Genomic DNA, 20,030 nt, shown 5'->3' with positions numbered 1-20,030 from the left:
CATAGCAGTGGGTATACTGGAAGAAGATATATGGGTGGCAAGTAAGCTTCTGTAAAGATGTTTAATATCATTAAACCTTAGGGAAATGCAAACTGAAGCCACAATGAAATACCATTATACACTTACCGGGAATGGCAGCATATAAAAAGACTGATCAAACACTTTAAGTAAATATAATTGCTGAAATATAAATATCATTATAAAAGAAGTTATTTTCATCCTGAACTTAAAACTTTCTAATTAAACTTATCTCTTCAAGAAAATTAGAGATACCAAGGGAACATTTCATGCAAAGATGGGCACAATATAGGACAGATACAGTATGGAACTACCAGAAGCAGATGATATATTAAGAAGAGATGGCAAGAATACACAGAAGAAGTATACAAACAGATCTTAATGACCCAGATAACCACAGTATTCTTGCCTGGAGAATCTCATGGACAGAGGAGCCTGGCAGGCTACAGTCCATGGGGTCACAAGACTCGCTAAGACATGACTTAGCAACTAAACCACCACCAACCACACTGGTGTGACCACTCAACTAGAGCTAGACATCCTGGAGTGCAAAGTCAAGTGGGCTTTAGGAAGCATCACTACGAACAAAGCTAGTGGAGGTGATGGAATTCCAGCTGAGCTATTTCAAATCCTAAAAGATGATGCTGTGAAAGTGCTGCACTCAATATGCCAGCAAATTTAGAAAACTTAGCAGTGGCCACAAGACTACAAAAGGTCAGTTTTCATTCTAATCTCAAAGAAAGAAAATGCCAAAGAATGTTCAAACTGCTGCACAATTGTACTCATCTCACACACCAGCAAAGTAAAGCTCAAAATTCTCCAAGTCAGGCTTCAACAGTACCTACGTGAAGTGAGAACTTCCAGATGCTCAAGCTGGATTTAGAAAAGACTAAGGAACCAGAGATCAAATTGCCAACATCTGTTGGACCATAGAAAAAGCAAGAGAATTTCAGAAAAGCATCTACTTCTGTTTCACTGAGTATGACTTTGACTGTGTGGATCACAAGAAACTGTGGAAAATTCTTCAAGATATGGGAATACCAGACCACCTCACCCACCGCCTGAGAAACCTGTATGCAGGTCAAGAAGAAGAGTTAGAATCAGACATGGGACCACGGACTGGTTCCAAACTGGGAAAGAAGTACGTTAAGGCTGCATATTATCACCCTACTTATTTAACTTATATGCAGATTACATCACGGGAAATGCCGGGCTGGATGAAGCACAAGCTAGAATCAAGATTTCCAGGAGAAATATCAATAATCTCAGACATGAAAATGACATCACCCTTATGACAGAAAGTGAAGAGGAACTGAAGGACCTCTTGGTGAAAGCAAAAGAGAAGCATGAAAAAGCTGGCTTAAAAACATTCAAAGCATTCATGGCACCTGGTCCTATCACTTCATGGCAAATAAATGGGGAAAAAAGGAAACATGGAGAGACTTTATTTTCTTGGGCTCCAAAATCACTGTAGACGGTGATAGCAGCTATGAATTAAAAGACGCTTGTTCCTTGGAAGAAAAGCTATGACAAACCTAGACAGTTTATTAAAAAGTAGAGACATTACTTTGCTGACAAAGGTCCATATAGTCAAAGCTATGGTTTTTCCAGTAGTCATGTATAGATGTGAGAGTTGGACCATAAAGAAGGCCGAGAGCGAAAGAATTGATGCTCTTGAACTGTGGTGTTGGAGAAGACTCTTGAGAGTCCCTTGGACTGCAAGGAGATCAAACCTGTCAGTCCTAAAGGTAACCAATCCTGAATATTCATCAGAAGGACTGATGCTGAAGCTCCAATACTTTGGCCACCTGATGTAGAGACGACTCATTAGAAAAGACCCTGATGCTGGGAAAGATTGAAGGCAGGAGAAGGGGATGACAGAGGACAAGATGGTTGGATGGCATCACCGACTCAATGGACATGAATGAACAAGCTCTGCGAGATGATGAAGGACAAGGAAGCCTGATGTGCTGCAGTTCATGGGGTCACAAAGAGTTGGACATGACTGAGCAATTGAACACAATTAAACTTAAAAGCTTTTGCACAGCAAAAGAAGTCATTGACAAAGCTTGACAAAAAGACAAACTACTGAATGGGAGAAAATATTTGGAAATGATATGACAAATATGAAATTAATATCCAACATATACAAATAGTTCATACAGCTCAACATCAAAAAAGCAAACAACAGAATTTTTAAAAATGGGCAGAACCTAATAGATATTTTCCAAAGAGGAAATGCAGATGGCCAAGAAGCACATGAAAAGATGCTCCACATTGCTAATCATCATGGAAATGCAAATCAAAACCACCATGAGATATCACCTCACACCTGTCAGAATGGCTATAATCAAAAAGCCTGTAGATAACAAATATTAGTAACGATGTGGAGCAAAGGGAACCCTTGTATACTGGATGGTGGGAGTGTAAGTTGGTGGAGCCACTAAGGAAAACAGTATGGAGGTTTCTCAAAAAGCTTAAACTGGAACTACCATATGATTCAGCAATTCTACTCCTGGGTATATATCCAAAAAGCAAAAACAGAAACACTAATTCGAAAAGATCCATGTACCTCAACATCCACAGAAACATTATTTACAATTGCCAAGACATGAGAACAACTTAAGTCTCCAGCAATAGATGAAAAGATAGAGAAGATGTGGTGTACATATACAATAGAGTACTACTCAGGCATAAAAAAGAGTGAAATTTGATGGACATAGAGGGCATTATGCTAAGTAGAATAACATAGAGAAGACAAGTATGATATCACTTACATGTGGAATCTAAAAAATATAACAAACTAACAAATATAACATAAAAGAATCAGACTCACAGATAATAAACCACTAGGGAATAAACAAGTGGTTACCAGTAGTGGGGAGCAACACAGGAATAGGGGAGTGGGAGGGACAAACTATTGAATGTAAGATAGGCTCAAGGAAGTATTTTACAACATGGGAAATAAAGCCAGTATTTTGTAATAACTGTAAATTGGAAGTAACCTTTTGAAATTGTATTGAAAAACTTTCTGCCTGATATAGCACAACAAAGATGAACTAGGAGTTAGAGGATCTGTCAACTAGTTTAGGCACGATTAATTATTTGGGCTTCCCAGGTGGTGCTGGTGGTAAAGAAACTGTCTGCCAATGTAGGAGACATGAGACGTGGGTTTGATACCTGGGTCAAGAGGTATCCATGCCCCTGGAGGCAGGCATGGCAACCCACTTGAGGATTCTTGCATGGAGTATCCCATGGACAGAGGAGCCTGATGGGCTACAGACCATATGGTTGCAAAGACTCAGACATGACTGAAGTGACTTAGCAAGTGTGCATTAATTATTTAAAATTCTTTAGCTCATTTAGGCATTAATTTATTCAGTCATTCAACTAGCAGATAAAACTTGTAGTAGGCCTTCTTTGTGCTGGATACTAGAGAGACAATGATGAATGAGATATGGACTCTGACTTTGTCGTGTACGGACATTTCTGGCAAATGATAGCTTTCCTGGGCTCGGTTGTCTCTCCTCATCTCTTATGCCTCCTCTTGCCTTCAGGTATATATAGAACAAACAGTGTCTTTGCATATTTTATCCATTTTGCTGAATGACCTTCTATTCCCACTCTTTTTTCTCCTCCAGACTATGTTGAAATACGGATTTTATGGTAGAATCTCTTTTATAACAACTTTATTGACATAATTCACATACAATTCCTCCATTAAAGTATATCATTGAATGTGTTTAAGTATATCATTGAATGTGTTTTAGTATATTCATAGAGGTGGGCAACCATCACCTTGACCAATTTTAGAACATTTTTTCACGCCAAAAGAAAGTCCATACCCATTAGCAGTACTCCCCATTTGCCTTCAATCCACTCAATCCAAGCATCTACTAATCTTTCTGTCTCTATAGATGTGCCTATTCTGGATATTTCATGTAAATGGAATCATACAATATGCTGTCTCTTGTGACTAACTTCTTCCACTATGTGTAATATTTTCAGGGTTCAACCATGTTGTAGAATGTATCAGCACCTCATTCCTTTTTATTGCCAACATATAGCTGTATAGATACAGATAATCACATTTTATTTATCCTTTTATTAGTTGAAAAACATTTGGGTTATTAGTTTGTGGCTATTATGAGTAATGCTACTATAAACACTCATGAACATATTTTTACGTGGACATGTTTCATTTCTATGGGGTATATATGTAGTAGCAGAATTATTGGTCATATGGAAACTTTAAGCTGAAACTTTTGAGAAACCATCAGACTATTTCCCAAAGCAGCTGCACAGCTTATAATTCTGCCAGTAATATATGTCATTCCAATTTCTCCACATCCTTGTTGACACTTATTATTATCTATCTTTTTGATTATGGCCATCCTAGCAGATGTGAAGTAGTATCTCATTTTTGGTTTGATTTGCATTTCTCTGACAGCTAATGATGACGAGCATCTTTCCATGTGTTTATTTGCCATTTGTACATCTTCTTTGGAAAAACATCTATTAAGATGCTTTGCCTGATTTTGAATTGGGTTTTTATTATTAAATTGTAAACCTGCTTTATACATTCTAGAAACAAGTCTCTTATCAGATAGGTGATTTGTAAAAATTTTCTCCCATTCTGTGGGTTTTCATGCCACTGTCTTGATGATGTCCTCTGAAGCACATAAGTTTTTAATTTTGATGATATCCAATTTATCTTTTTTTTTCTGCTGTTGCTTATGCTTTTAGTGTCCTATCCAAAAAGTCATTGCCTAGTCCAAGTTCACAAGGATTTATGTCAATGTCTTCTTGCAAGAATTTTATAAGTTTAGCTCTTACATTCAGGTATTTCATCTACTTTGAATTTACTTTTACATATAATAAAAGGTAGGGGCCCAACTGCATTCTTTTACACCTGGATATCCAGTTTTCCCAGCATCATTTGTTGAAAACCTGTATGTCATCCATTGAATTGTATTATCCATGTTGAAAACTGACTGACTGTTGTGTAAAATATTTTTGAACCCTCTCCTACCACAGTAAGCTACCTTTCACTCAGCCCTCATCTCATCACAGTTAATGGTCTCACCAGACTATAAGAGTTGTGTGAGTAATAAATATATTTTGTTTCTCAATGCAACCCCAGTGCCTATTTGTTAGTGACACCTAATAAGTTACCAGTACTAATAGTTAAATAAATGGATTCATTAAAATGAATGAGAGGCATTCACTCTCAGCTCACTCACAGCCTAATCATTTCTGAAATGAAGGGGCCAGACTAACATTGAGTCTTATTGATTCTCAGTGCCCATCAAACTATTGCCCTTTATTATCTGATGTCCTCCCTTTGATCCTTCATATTTAGCCACTGAAACAAGGGAGACAAAAGATAAAAATTACCTTCATGAATTTTATTGCTATGTGGTTAGAAAGCATGGTCTGAAAAATGCCAAGCTATATGAAGTTACTCTCAACAATCAGCAATGGTTGAGGGAAATGGGAGTGGAGAAGAGGAATGACAGCAGTTACAGTTTTAGAAAATCCATGATTATGGATCCCTCCTGAGAATACTGATGGAATATAATGATGGATCTGTGGTTATGTTGGCCCCTTCTGAGTTATAATTGAATGTGAAACTGAGTAAGTAGAGGTAAGTAAGTAGAGGTGAAAGCCCAGTTATTCTTAGTATGACTTTAGAATGCCTTGTAAAATCTTTCTCATTTTCTCTTCCTACTTTGTTTTGCTTTTCCTCTTTTCTTCTTGTTTTTATAACTGGAATAACTCAAGGTTCCTTTGTTCTCTCCTGGCTGATGAGGTAAGTCAAAGATATTCCAAATTCAGCATTTAGAGACTTCAGGCTCTGCTCAAGAAAACCCTGTTTATCAGTAAGTCATACTTCTTGTATTACATATTAGTGATAAATATATATATATATATATATATATATAAAATAGACACATACACTCATACATGTATCTATACATATACACACACAAAGATATATTTATAGATTTTTAATACATAAATAGATATTTGATCCATCCATTTACCTTAACTCCCCTTTTAGATCAAAACATATCTGGCTCTTGATATATAAACCCTTAAACAGCTTCAATTACTATGCACATAGTGGACTTTCAGTTACTTAGGGAAAAAATACTGTCCCAGCCCTATTCTTCTGTGATAAACTTAAGTGTAGAGGTAAGTTGAAAATGACAGCCTAAAGATTCTAATTCAAATTAGGATATGACAGTTACCTCTCAGTATGAGATTACCATATTAAGTAAGTCAGACAGATAAAGATAAACATTATACCATTTAAATGCAGAATTTAAAAACATGATACAAATGAACTTATTTACAAAACAGATTCATGGACAAAGAAAACAAATTTATGGTTTCCAAAGGGGAAATGTGAGCGCGTGCTCGGTGGTTTAGGTTAGGGCTTAGTTAAGCTTAGCTTAGTTTAGCACTAAGCACTAAGCTTAGTGCTTAGTCAGTTTAGTATCCGACTCTTTGCGACCCTTTGGACTGTAGCCTGCCAAGCTCCTCTGTCCATGGGATTTTTCAGGTAAGAATACTGCAGTGGGTTGCCATTTCCTCCTCCAGGGGATCTTCCCAACCCAGGGATCAAACCCACGTCTCTTACATCTCCTGCATATGCTTTATATGTAGAAGTATGTACATTTTTATGTACATATGTGAATTCTCTAAGAGAATTAAAAATCTGTTCTTGTTCTGATGATTAAAAAATCAAAGAACAAAAAATATCATATTCTAGGTCATCTAGATCCAGTATTACCATAGCATTTCATTCCATGGCTCTGTTTATGAGATAGCACAAAGGAAAAACTGAAACTTAAAGCATCAACTATTAATGCCATGTCTCAAGGGGTTACCAATTTGTTCCTGAGGGTCAAGGGTTCACATAGATACAAAACCCTGGCTGAGAGTATTTAATTCTGCGGGCTTCCTGAAGAGTGACTTCTCTGCCAAAATACTGTTGAGAAGTTTGCTATTACCTAAAATCTTTCCTATAGAACTTCATTCCTAATTCAGAGTATATCTTTAATTCTTACTGCAGGTTAACTGATGTCTATCTTGTAACTTAATTCAACTGTTTAAAGGCTAGACATTTTATTGCTGTAGCATTCATCATAATGAAAAGAATATAATCTAAGGCCGATAATAGTGAAAGTTCATTCTTATCATAACAGAAATGTCATTTTTATAAATCAGAAAGAATGGCAAGTTTGGAATAACACTTGAGACTGCACATAATTTTATTGACTTTATTAATACTTAATTCATAATTAAGAATAGCAGAAATATATTTATGTTTCTGGAAACATGGGCATTCAAGACATAAAGAAAATTTAACTTTCACTTAGCCAAGCTTCTCACTTTACTGGGAAAGAAAATGAGGCTCTCAGAGGTTTGCTCAGGAAGTTAGGTGAAAAGTCAAATCAGGAAGTCAATCAAGTCTTTGGACTCACACTCCACAGCTAAAATAATACGCTGTACACTCTGTTTCGCCTTCCATTATCAGCCATGTGGAAATGTTCTACAAATCATTAAGGTTTCTTATTTCTAGACAACTCATCCTACTTAATTCTAACACTTTATTTTTAAAGTAGGAGTACACTTTGGTTTTAAACAATACTTTTTATTTATTTATGTTTGGCTATAGCGAAGTGAAGTGAAAGTTGCTCAGTCATGTCCGACTCTTTGCAACCCCATGGACAATAGAGTCCACGGAATTCTCCAGGTCAGAATACTGGAGTGGGTTGCCATTTCCTTCTCCAATATTTGGCTGTGCCAGGTATTAACTGCAGCATGCAGGGTATTTAGTTGTGGCATACAGTTTCTACTATCCAAAATACTATCTTGAGAAGTTTGCTGTGGCCTAAAATCTTTCCAATAGAACTTTATTCTTAATTCAGAGTAGACTTTAGTCCTCATTGCTGATTCAGTTCAGTTCAGTTCAGTCGCTCAGTCGTGTCCGACTCTCCGTGACCCCATGGACTGCAGCACACCAGGCTTCCCTGTCCATCACCAACTCCCAGAGCTTGCTCAAACCCACATCCACTGAGTCTATGATACCATCCAGCCATCTCATCCTCTGTTGTCCCCCTCTCCTCCCACCTTCAATCTTTCCCGGCATCAGAGTCTTCAAATGAGTCAGTTCTTTGCATCAGGTGGCCAAGGTATTGGAGTTTCAACTTCTGCATCAGTCCTTCCAATGAATATTCAGGACTGATTTCCTTTAGGATTGACTTGTTGGATCTCCTTGCAGTCCAAGGGACTCTCAAGAGTCTTCTCCAACACCATAGTTCAAAAGCATCAATTCTTCGGATCATTAACTAGTGTTTAATCAGCATGTGGGTTCTAGTTCCCTGACCAGAGATGGAACCCAGGCCACCTGCATTGGGAGCATGGAATCTTAGCCATCGAACCACCAGGGAAGTCCCCTAACACTCAAATAAAACGTCATTTTGTTGTATGTCAACTGAAGTTTGAAAATCTTAAAATTGTCTCATTACATAGAAAACACTAAAAAAGAAACGAAAAACTTACACAAATATTCCCAAAATAAGATATGACTTCTGTGCCTGGTGGTAGGACATGCAGAATGTTGTAAGTAGGCAATTACACTGGGATTCTGAGACTGATATAAGCCTTTTTCCTATGGGCAATCTTTTATAACAGGGATGTGGCACTTGAAATACTGAGGTCAGTGATACAAGCATGCTATGGAATCAAAATATACATACATTATTTGAATACTTCCTCCTTTCCCTACAGGCCCATCTCCATTTCTTTGTTCAATCTGCCTTCTTCCAACCTACATGCCTTCATCTCCCACCCATGGTGGGCAACATCCTTACCATCCTTCAAATCTGTCCTCTCTCCTTCTCCTAAATCCACACACCCTTTGGTGGTTTGCTAACGACAGTTACTATGGTCTTTGACATATACTTACTTGGAAACCTATCTTATTGATACACACTCCCCTTTTTAAGATCAGAAGTTCACTGCAGTGTAGGGAGCTCAGCCTGGTGCTCTGTGGTGCCCTAGAGGGGTGGGATGAGACAGTAGGAGGAAGGGGATGTATACATAGAGCCGGTTCACTTCCTTGTGCAGCAGAAACTAACATAACATTGTAATGCTACTATACCCCCCAGGACAACAAAGAAGAACAGAAGGTTATTCTAGGTCAGGATAGTACATGCAATATATGGTTGTTGAATTAAAGAAACAAGTAAAGTCTAGGGCAAAAGGATTCTAAATTTATAACAGCATCTGTTCTCTTCAAAATATGACGTATCACTTTCTTTTGAAAGCACTGGGTTGACCAGAAAGTTCATTCGGGTTTTGAACCCAAATGAACTTTCTGGCCAATCCAATCCATGTTAATGACCACAGTAAAGTGATCTATGAAGAGAAGGCAGCAACAACGCAGCAACACATAAAAAGCTTAAGATACTGTTAAGTGAAAAAAGTAAAAAACAAAAGTATATCTAGGCGGTATTTACCACTTGAAAATAATATATATGCATATGGACAAAAAGTGGAAGGTAAAACAGAAAAATGAAAACAATTTGCTCTATTGGGTGATGGAATCATTGGCTTCTGTGAATGTGCTTCTGTTTATACAATAATTATTGCTTTTAAATGTATACATATGTAGTAATTAGTAATATTTATACTGGATAATGGTACTAATATTTCTGGACTATAAATAAAGCAGCTGTAGCTGTCCTATGTCTAATATCATTCAGTTTGCTGGCCCACATGCAAACATATTCACAGAATTGCTGCTACAGAGTAGTCACCAGAATTTCTGACTTTGTAGCTAGAGAAGATGATCTGTAAGGTTAGAAGGTTGGGTCAACTTTTAAAGTCAAAATAAGTATGCCAAAAATTTTTAAGGACCAAAAGATGTATCATTCACTGAAACTGAAATAGAGCAAAAATTACATTTCTTTAGAATCAATAGTTTGTATGACTTCCTTAAACACAAAAATGTTTTTTGACTTCTCTTTACAGTTTTATACTCCTATCCAGAGGTAGGCATTTATCTAAATGTTTATCCCATAACACATATTATTTCTAAAAGAGCTTGTTTTATTTGTACCATTATTGCTAAATAGCCCTGAATTGTTACTTTCATTTACATTGTTTCTGCTTACACATTTGATTTTTTAAAAGATGTATCATTACAGTGAATAGCATTATCATCTTACCTAGAAAATCAAATGACTTTTTTGAGCATATGAATTTCTATAGTGTTTTTATGAATGAGACATACATATACTGCCACCTAAAACCACTGCCCAAATCATTATTAAAGTTATTCATGCTAAATGCCCCAAGGACCTGCAACTTGATATCCTTCACTGGATTGATGTGGAACGGTTTCTTTGTTCAAAAAAATCAAACTTACTTTTCTTTACTGCTAATTTTCTGAGCTTATGAATGTAATTATAATTTTAAATGAAGAAATTAACTTTATATGGTGTTTCAGAAAAATAACAAATTGGTAATATTTCATTAAATGGAGATATGTTAAATTATTTACATAACTCTATTTGTCCCATTCAAGCACCCCACAGCACAAGAACAAAAGAAGCTGATTTATTAGACATACGCCAGGGTGAAAATTTTTCTCAGAATTCTTGGTTGGGCTGTGATAAGAACACAAATTTATCTAAAGTATATTGAACAATGCTTTAGGGCATACTTAGGGAAGATGCTATTTAAAAAAAAAAAAAAAGCCTTATTGCATCACACACATGGAACCAGATTCTCCTCTCATGGGCTGCAGCCAGCATGAAGTTCACACTACATTAATTTGCACTTGTCGATATGCTACTTTACAAGTATTTTTAGGCACATTCAAATGTGTACTCTGGCTCTTAAACTAGAATATAAACCCCCTAAGGGCAGGACCTGGGTCTTCCAGTTATCACCCCACAGTGTCTAGTGTAGCTGGTGTGGGCAGGCCAAGCCCTCTGGAATGGCTACAGTCTAAGTGAGGAGCAGGGAGAGGAATGTGCTAAACCTCCATCACTGAAAGAGGGTGTGAAGAACACTGGAGAGCAACTCTGTCATCACCAGGACCAAGTGATTACATGTACGAACGGCGTGCCCAAGTGGCCCCTCCCAGTCATTTTTCAGAGCTAGAAGTGAGACTGCAGGTGGTAGGTGGATAGTCTCTGAAGCCTAGCTCTCAGAAGCCATCCATTAATCTCAGTAAATTCCCCAAAAGCCCTCTGAAGAGAGTATATAGCATTACAGACACATAAGAGAGAACAGAGCCGAACAGGATTTTATTTTAATCTGTTAGTGCTGCATTATGAATGAAAGTGAAAGTGTTAGTCACTCAGTCATGTCTGACCCTTTGTGACCCCATGAACTGTAGCCCCTCGGGTTCCTCTGTCCATGGAATTCTCCAGGCAAGAATACTGGAGCGGGTTGCCATTTCCTTCTCCAGGGGATCTTCATCAACCAGGGATCAAACCCGGGTCTCCTGCATTGCAGGCAGATTCTTTACCATCTGAGCCACTAGGGAAGCCCGAAATTATAGAAAAGATAAATATTAATAACCTTAGTAGCCATGTTAATACAGACCATGAAATGTTCCTAGGATGTTTCCAGAATCAAATAAAAGACAATGGACCTCAGAGATCCATTAGCTGAGTCTTCAGGTAGAGCACATTACGGCTGCTGTTTAAAGCTAAAAGTTTCATGATCTGTTACAGCAATCTATTTCAATCTTCTTGCTGTCAGAAAATTCTTATTTTGGGCTACTGTAATTTCCAGTTGCTGTGATTAAATCTCTTTGTTCTTATTCTTTCCTTAGTAAAGATCAAGAACAAGTGTTTAACTTACTCCTTGAAATTATGTCAAGTCCTTAAAGACAAGTGAAGCAATGCTTCAGTCTTTTCTAAGTAGAAAGGTACAATTCTTCAACTTTCCTTTATTGCTTTTATTTCTCAGGCCTTAAGTAGGTCGTACTTTAGGACATGTAGGGGTTCCTCTCTACACAAAGCCATACAAAACAGATGTACTACTCCCAACAATCTAATTAATTCAATTGAACTTATAACTCTTGTGTTGACACAGTCCACGTTTTTTAATGTCAGCATTAAAGTGTGGAGTCATGTTGCTGTAGATATGAGCAATCCTCAAATCCTTTTTTTTGCCCTAATTTTCTAGTCAAAATTTGCAGATTTATTTCTTTTGTATGTGAGCTTTACCCTTAAATATTTTCTTTCATTACCCCATTCAGGTAATTTTGAACTTCAGCTATTCCTATGCAATATTAGCCACAACTCCAGAGTTCTAACTTACACCATACTGATAAGAAAGTCTTATTTTTGACAGAAATTAAACTAACCTAAACATTTTGTACTATTATTATAAAACAATTTATGTATTTATATTTGTATTCCCATCCAAGCCATTATTAAGTCACATGCCTCTAATCAGACAATAACACAATGACCAGTCATATACCCATCTGCTGATGCCACTAGAGATCAGAGATCAGGCATCAGGCACATTTCCTATACTGCGAAATACTCTAAAGCTGTTCCGTTATACTTCAAGATTGGTGAGTTTTCAATCTCAAAGCTTCACATTCTAGAGGGCAGGGGAAACAAAAGTTTTATCTTTATCCTCAGGGTAGGGGTTGGCAAGCTTTTTCAGTAGAGGCTCAGAGAGCAAGTATTTCAGTTGTGGGGGCTATGCCACAGCTTCTCAACTCTGCCTTGTGGCAGGAAAGCAGCCATAGACAGTACATTAACAAGCGAGTGTTAACCATCTTCTATGACAACTTGATTTGTAACAACTGCCTGCAGGTCAGAGCTGCTGGTGGGCTGTAGTTTGCTAGCCCTCTTCTACAGCTACAGGGCACCTGTGCATAAACATACGCTCATATCTGTGTAAGTAGGCATGTATATATGTGCATTAGCATGGTGGTCCCCAACCTTTTTGGCACCATGGACAGTTTTGTGGAAGATGATTTTTAAAGTTATTTTTTATTTTTTAATTGGAGGAAAATTGCTTTACAGTGTTGTGCTGGTGGCAGACAGTTTTTCCACGGAAGGAAGTGGTGGGGCAATGGTTCCGGAGATAATGCAACCAACAGGGATGGCAGATGAAGCTTCCCACACTTGCCTGCTGCTCGCCTCTTGCTGTGTGGCCAGTTCCCGACAGGCCTTGGACCACTACCGGTCCCAGGGATTGGGAACCCCTGCATTAGCACACCAAATCTTTGTCTGCTTATCCCCAAAATAGGGTGGCTTCATGGGCGTGTGACCAGTGTGCTCATATAGGGACCTGTGTTTAGAAGGGCTCTGAACCTGCAGTTTAATGCTCTGTGGTCAACGTTTTAAAATTCTTCTTAATGTTTTATGTTGGAATCTGGGTTCTATAGGTGAAGTCTGATGGCACCAATGGAAGCCCCACTCACATCTGTGGTCTTGTCTCTCCACCGCCTCATGGCTTGGACACTTGTTCCCTTTCAGTTTCCTCTTCCTGGCTCCTGCCTTGGGACCATGCTGCCCTCCACCGTGGGTGGGACCAGGTCACAGCAGTTTCAGGGGGTGGAACATGTTCTGCTGGGCTTTGCTGGTGGCTGAGAATCCACCTGTAATGCAGGAGACCTGTTTTCGATCCCTGGGTCAGGAGATCCCCTGGAGGAGGGCATGGCAATCCACTCCAGCATTCCTGTCTGGACAATCCCATGGGCTGAGGAGCCCGGCGGGCTATAATCCACAGTATCACAGAGTTGGACACAACTGAAGCAACTGAGCAAGCAGGCATGCACCTGAGTTCCGCTATTATCCTTTACATCTGGGGGGGGCCTGGATCTGAGCTTGAGAAAGGCTGGGTTGAGTATGTATGTCCCTGACATCTGAGGGTGGGACATGGAGCTGACAATCCCTGCTCCTGCCTGAGCCGTCAGGAGGAGCACACTCCGTGGACTCAGCGTCGAGCCTCTGCCCACCCTGATCCCAGCACGTGGAGGCTGCCCAGCTGACCCACCCTCGGATGAAGACTGACTGTCTCTCTTCCCCACTGGGGCATGGTATACAGGTGTTTTGACTGGTGGCATGGAGAACCTGGAAACTATGGACCCATCTGTACACCCAGTCACGGGGCACCTATGGGGGTCTGCAGCCCCCACCATGAGTATCCCATGCTGGAGGGGGTCCAACACTAAACAGCAAATAAATGACATGCAGGGGGAGGGAGGAAGAAGGAAAAGGAGAGAGGGGGAGAGAGAGAGAGAGGAGAGAGGCTGACTGCAGGAGAAAGGAAATGTTTCATAATTTATTACCTTTAACATCACTTTTTTCCTGTTTTTGGTTTTTGTTTTTGTTTTTTTTTTTTGAGCAAAGAACCTTGTATTTTCATTTTGTATTAGGTCCTAGTCAAAAATTAGGGACTTAGATTAGAATCATCTCTGAGACTCATCCCCCAAAATGGAGGCTAACAAAGAAAACTTCACTTATGCATCACTTATTTCAGAGTGCTATCCTTCGTGCTTCCAGGGCTTCCTGCAGCCTTCCTAAATCTTAAATGTAAGGCTCTGAAATTAATTATATATTTTGAATGTCAGACTAATGGGCTCCTTTCAGAATATGATGATTGGGGTTGCTGCAAGGTAGCCATTTCCTTCAGATAGTTTGCTACAGAATTAATTCATATTTCCTTAGAATGGTGATGAAGTACCTTACAGATATAAAGCACTATCAAGACATTATGCTTGAAACTTATTGATAACAACAGACAGGAAAAGGCAACATTTTTCTAAGATTTCCCTTTATTTTCTATTAAAGAAGATAACATCATAACATTCTAACATACAAAAACATAACTATCTTCCTGATTCTAATAAGCTGACTACAGTCATTGTAGAGATGGTCAGAAAAGATTGAATATGGGTTGTGCATTATAGGATATTAAAGAATTACTGTTAATATTGTTAGGTGTGATGACATAGTGATTGTGAAAAAATTCTTCATAGGTATACACAGAAGTATTTATTATGGGTGAAATGACTCAATGTCTGAGATCTGCTTTACATATTTCAAAAGCAGAAGAGAGGGAAAAAGACAGGAGAGGAGGAGAAGATGAAGAAGAAAAGGATGATAAAGATGACAAGGAAAATGGAGAGATAAAATGTGAAGTAGATGGAACAGAATTGCAAAATGAGGAACCTGGGTGATGGAGATGTGGGATTTCATTGTAATAGTCTCTTTATCTTCACAAATATTTTAAAATCCCCATAGTAGAGTGTGTGTATGTGTCTAACTGTTGCCTATAAAAATTTTCTAGTAAAAAATCAGGGCACAGATTTTTCATTCTTCTACATACCAAATGTCCCCCCCTTTTTTTTTTTTGGTGCTAGAAGCACCCTCTGAGGCTGGCAGGAGCTCTAACTGAAGAGATACAAAGGAGTTAGTTGATGGGAAGGATAATCTGCCCATCAGCTCCTGACACAATAAAAAAAGAGAAAAGGAGAAAATGGGAGGAAGAGATTGTCATTGTTACTCTCCTAACCTTCCCTTCTAATTATGCCAGAGTCAAGGCTTGGGTCACAAGGAAAATGATTTTGATGCTCAACCATTTGCCCTATTTTGTATACATCAAAAAAGCTCTTGTTCTCACCACATTCCAATCTGACAGTTTCCCACCTACTTTAAAAATGTATCAAGAGGCCAGATTAACAAAAATATAAATAAACGGACCATATTACAAGGAACACCTTGTTTGTAAACATAGAGATAGCCTTCCTGTTATTCTGAATTGCATGATATGTAACACTTTAAAAGTGAAATCGCTTTATATTATTTTATAGGTATTCAGATATATGTTCAACAGCCCAGCTTTTAAAAGTTAAATGTAAATTTCTCTCCTGAGTGCAGATGGTGGCCAAGCAAAGTAGCTCCTCAGTCCTAAAGACAGAAGGTCAGGTCATGGCTGAAAGACCAAAGAACAATTGCTGCTTTGCTATTCCAGATCATCCATGGAATGAGACACCACTACTTTCTTGTTTTGAAACTGTCTCTTCAATTCAGAATAGTTACACAGAGTACCTATAAGATTTCCTCAAATTCTGTCCAAGAAAAAAATAGTATGCACATCACATTATAAACATCTTGGAAAACTATTAGGAGATTTTATTCCTAACTCTGACATCCTAAAAAGGCATACCTCTATCTAAAACTAACATTGAAATCATTATAAAAACTGTTCATGTTTCACAATTTAGCAGGTAATATTTACAAATGAAAACTGCTTCTTTTAAAAATCCTGCAGAATTTAGCCTTCACATCATTAGTAGTTAATTAAAATGAGATATAGTGAGAAAAGACAAATATTACAAATACTTCTGCATGTGTTATTCATTTATAAGAGATATTAAAATCTTATTGCTCCTATAGTGTTTTTTTCTCTCTAGAACATTAAAATGTAATTTTTAAATAGCTTGGAGACTCTACCTTATGATATATTTTCAGTTAGTCTAAAATGTTAAAAAAAAAAATGTTATGCTAGCAGATGCTACAGAATAACAGGAAAGGTATATAATAATGCTAGGGAGCATGACAATATGATACCTTTTTCAAAAAGTTATGATACATGAGAAAAGGAAAGTTCCATGTTGGTTGGTAATACTAGACCTTCAGTTTCTGATATAAAGGATTTTTAATTCCACTATCAGGCACGCCCCCAACTGGATAGAATAAAATAGTGTCATTATTTGAACATAATGAAATGTACATTATTTGCTAATAATAAAAATTCTTCTGAAAATTTAAAACTCATTATAACACTATGAATGTAGTGGTGCAAAAGTAGAATTTGATTTTGGCTGTTTGGATTTTATTTCAGTATCAGGAATTTCAGCCACCACTTGAAAAACTTTTGGTACTAAATTTCATCATCACTTTCATTTTCAATACTTTTCCTGATTGTCTTTGCACTATTTGCATAGAGAGCTGATTGGGTTGAAAAGCAAATATGTTGGAAAATTTGGTAAAAAATGTTGAACTAGAATATATTTCAAAAAATTTACTTTGGGCTACCCCCTTTTAAACCATAGCGATTTCTTTAAAATAATGACACTGAGAACTCAGTCTTATTTTAATTGAATAGATTTATCAACCTGCTTTCACTGAATATAAAGAATGAAAGCTTTCAATGTTCTGTCACACAAAACTAAGAAAATCAAAAGTCAGTATATTTGGAACTGCCTCGCTAAAAACTTCATCCATGTTGTCAATTAAAATTGAAGTATCTACATGATCTGAACAAAGATATAATGTAAAACATCTGTTCAAACTTAAATTGAAGTAAGTAACATTTTTTCCCTAGCATTTCCAGTTTTACTGTATTTAGGTTTCCTGAACAAACATATTCATGATAGTCTTAGTTAAAACTGGTTCCACTCTGCCAACAATCAATTTGATTGACATGTTTACATATCAACTCATCTCATCTCACAAATTTTAAACTTTTTCACTTAAAATTGGATTCAAGTTGGCATTTTTCAAGAACTTTATTTACATATATTTTAGGTTCAAAATGTGCATTAGAACATTTTTTTCCACTTTTTAAAGTAATGGATACATATATCCAAATGTATATTTATGACCTGTCAGATTGGAATTTAATATGCATGCAGTTGTATTCTCACAACTTCATGTGAAAGGTGATAATTTTAGGCAACTGTATATGAAATTCTTTTAATAGTATAAATTGAATCATTCCATTAATTAGAAAGAATATAATAGAAATAAATGACTTAGGAATAAAATCACAAAAATTTCAGGAAAAAAACATTAGTTATGTCTTTAATTGCTGCAGGTACTACATTTGTACCAAATCTTACCTGATCTTTAATTTCAAGATCTCTTTTAGTTTTTGTTCTGTACTCTCTGTGCTCCTTTTCGGCCTCATCCTTCTCCATTTTGGTTTTATTCAATTGATAGCGCATTTCTCCACACACCTGTTAGATTACAAAAACTAGATCAATAGCTACTGGAATCTACTAGGCAATGCCTGCAATCAGATCTTTTGGTGCCCCCTAGAGGTCGTATTAATAAATACAACAGAAGTTTTCTAAGAATGGCATTTTCTATTTGCATATTCAATATATTGTTAAGATGTGGAGGCAATATCAGATATTATTGAGCCTTGCAACTTCAAATTACAGATAAAGCAAAGCATAACCAGGGAACTCTGGCAATATACACAAGAATTTTTCATGTAAAATAAGAGTTTCAATTGCATATTATCATCTAAAATGCACTATCATCTCACTTTTAAATAGGTAAAATTATTAATTAAAATATTAAGCTATGTTATTATTCATTAAAGTTGTCATGGTTAAAGATACACTCTATATTAAAAACTTGCCTTGAAACTCTTTATCAGTTAGGTTTTTATTTAAGGAAATTAATAAAGGAATTCTTCTCTCTGTTAATAGACTATATTATTAATATTTAGGCATAGAGTAGAACCCAGCCAGTATTTACTGTAGCCTTTGTAGATAATGTAAGTCTTACCATGCAAAACACTATGTATTCAAGTTAAGAAAATTAAAAATCACAGACTGCAATTAAGCCCACTCTGCTTTTAAAATAACTATGGCATTCAACATAAAAGGAAAATATACATGTAATTGAAATGATTTTAATACAGAATTAAACAGTAAACACATGTAGTATCTAAAAATTATGTATCATCCTTTACATATTCTTTCAATCCAGGCCATCTCCATACAGATAAATACGTTTGGGAAATGCAACTAGCAGACAAATCTAAATAAAGAAGTTACAAACTTCTGAGACAACTGAGAACTTGTAGGGAGATCAAATAATACGTGTCTGCTAAGTCAGTTTCTAAGTTACAAGTATGAGATTTTAAAAATTAGGTATCATCCAATGGCTATTTCTACCTGAAACTTAAATTTTGGTAGTTCTCTAAAGTGATTATTAGAATTTTAGAAATTAGTTTCATCATTATTGAAGTTTTAGAATCTTGTAAAATCTATGTGCACTTCCTATGTTCAAATAAAAAATACCTTAAGACTGAACTAGTCTGTGTTTGAAAATTATAGTGACAGGATAGAAGAAAAACTGTTTCTCCCCAGTGACCCTCAAAAAGTTTTTAAAAAATGAATAAAATTACTAAAACCTGTACTTGAAATTCAGTTATCTTCAATATGTGAGTTGATCCTTTCCATTTCAAAAATATTAGTAATGCATAAAAAATTATTAGTTAAAGCTACATAAAATTTAAAAATTAAGAACTACAGAAAAACATGAGAGGAGCCCTAATTGTCTTCCTTCACTATTTCAATCTATTTGATTTACATATAAGAATACAATTTAAAAATCCAAATTATAATACCAACACATAACAACTACACAGCCATAGTGCTTAAAACTCAGTATCAGTACAAAATTATCGTATATAATAACTATCTAAGCATTAAGTCCTATTTAAAATAATTTTATCCCTTAAGTGTATTTTTAAAGTTTCCCCGCCTCACTAATTTCAGTTTAAAATGCATTTGTTAAATTTATTCATAACACTTAAGTTTCATCTAAAATACATCAACAAATTAAATTTAACTAGGATTATATTATCCCAGAGTTGGAAGCAATCACACAGCACTCCCCTGATGTCTGAGTCCTTCTGAACAGTTCTAAAGACAGAGTAATCATTCTTTACTGTCCATATTTCAACAGGAAGTTCTCTCCTTATAATGAACAAAAAATCCTCATGTAGCTCTCACCTATTATCCAGGTCAACCATTTCTATCCCTCTGTACCAATTCCCTTACTTCTGTCCCCTACTTCCACACAAACACATCAATCAAACTGGCAAATATGATATTTTAAGCTTCTGCATGAACTAGCTGGAATTCTAGAAAGCAAATGAAGAACTATATAAACTCAAGGGAAAAAAAGAAAAATTAGGCTTTCTTTCCC

The 20,030-nt window shown here is 36.6% G+C and overlaps 1 protein-coding gene across 11 annotated transcripts in view; it reads right to left on the bottom strand.

Moving 5' to 3' along the window:
* Window positions 1–20,030, bottom strand: part of SDCCAG8 (SHH signaling and ciliogenesis regulator SDCCAG8) — a 247,112-nt gene that overhangs the window by 135,438 nt on the left and 91,644 nt on the right. For all 11 annotated transcript variants that reach the window (XR_006272696.1, XM_043486065.1, XM_043486066.1 and 8 more), the window contains one exon: window positions 17,924–18,040. Coding sequence is in view for 10 of the 11 variants with exons in the window: in XM_043486065.1 (XP_043342000.1) it covers window positions 17,924–18,040 (117 nt within the window). In the remaining variant the exon portion in view is untranslated. The remainder of the gene's footprint in view (window positions 1–17,923; window positions 18,041–20,030) is intronic.

The sequence above is a fragment of the Cervus canadensis genome, chromosome 13, assembly GCF_019320065.1.
Source record: "Cervus canadensis isolate Bull #8, Minnesota chromosome 13, ASM1932006v1, whole genome shotgun sequence".
Taxonomy (NCBI): Eukaryota; Metazoa; Chordata; class Mammalia; order Artiodactyla; family Cervidae; genus Cervus; species Cervus canadensis.
Note: the sequence above shows the minus strand (reverse complement) of the source record. Positions and strands in the feature narration are given on the sequence as shown.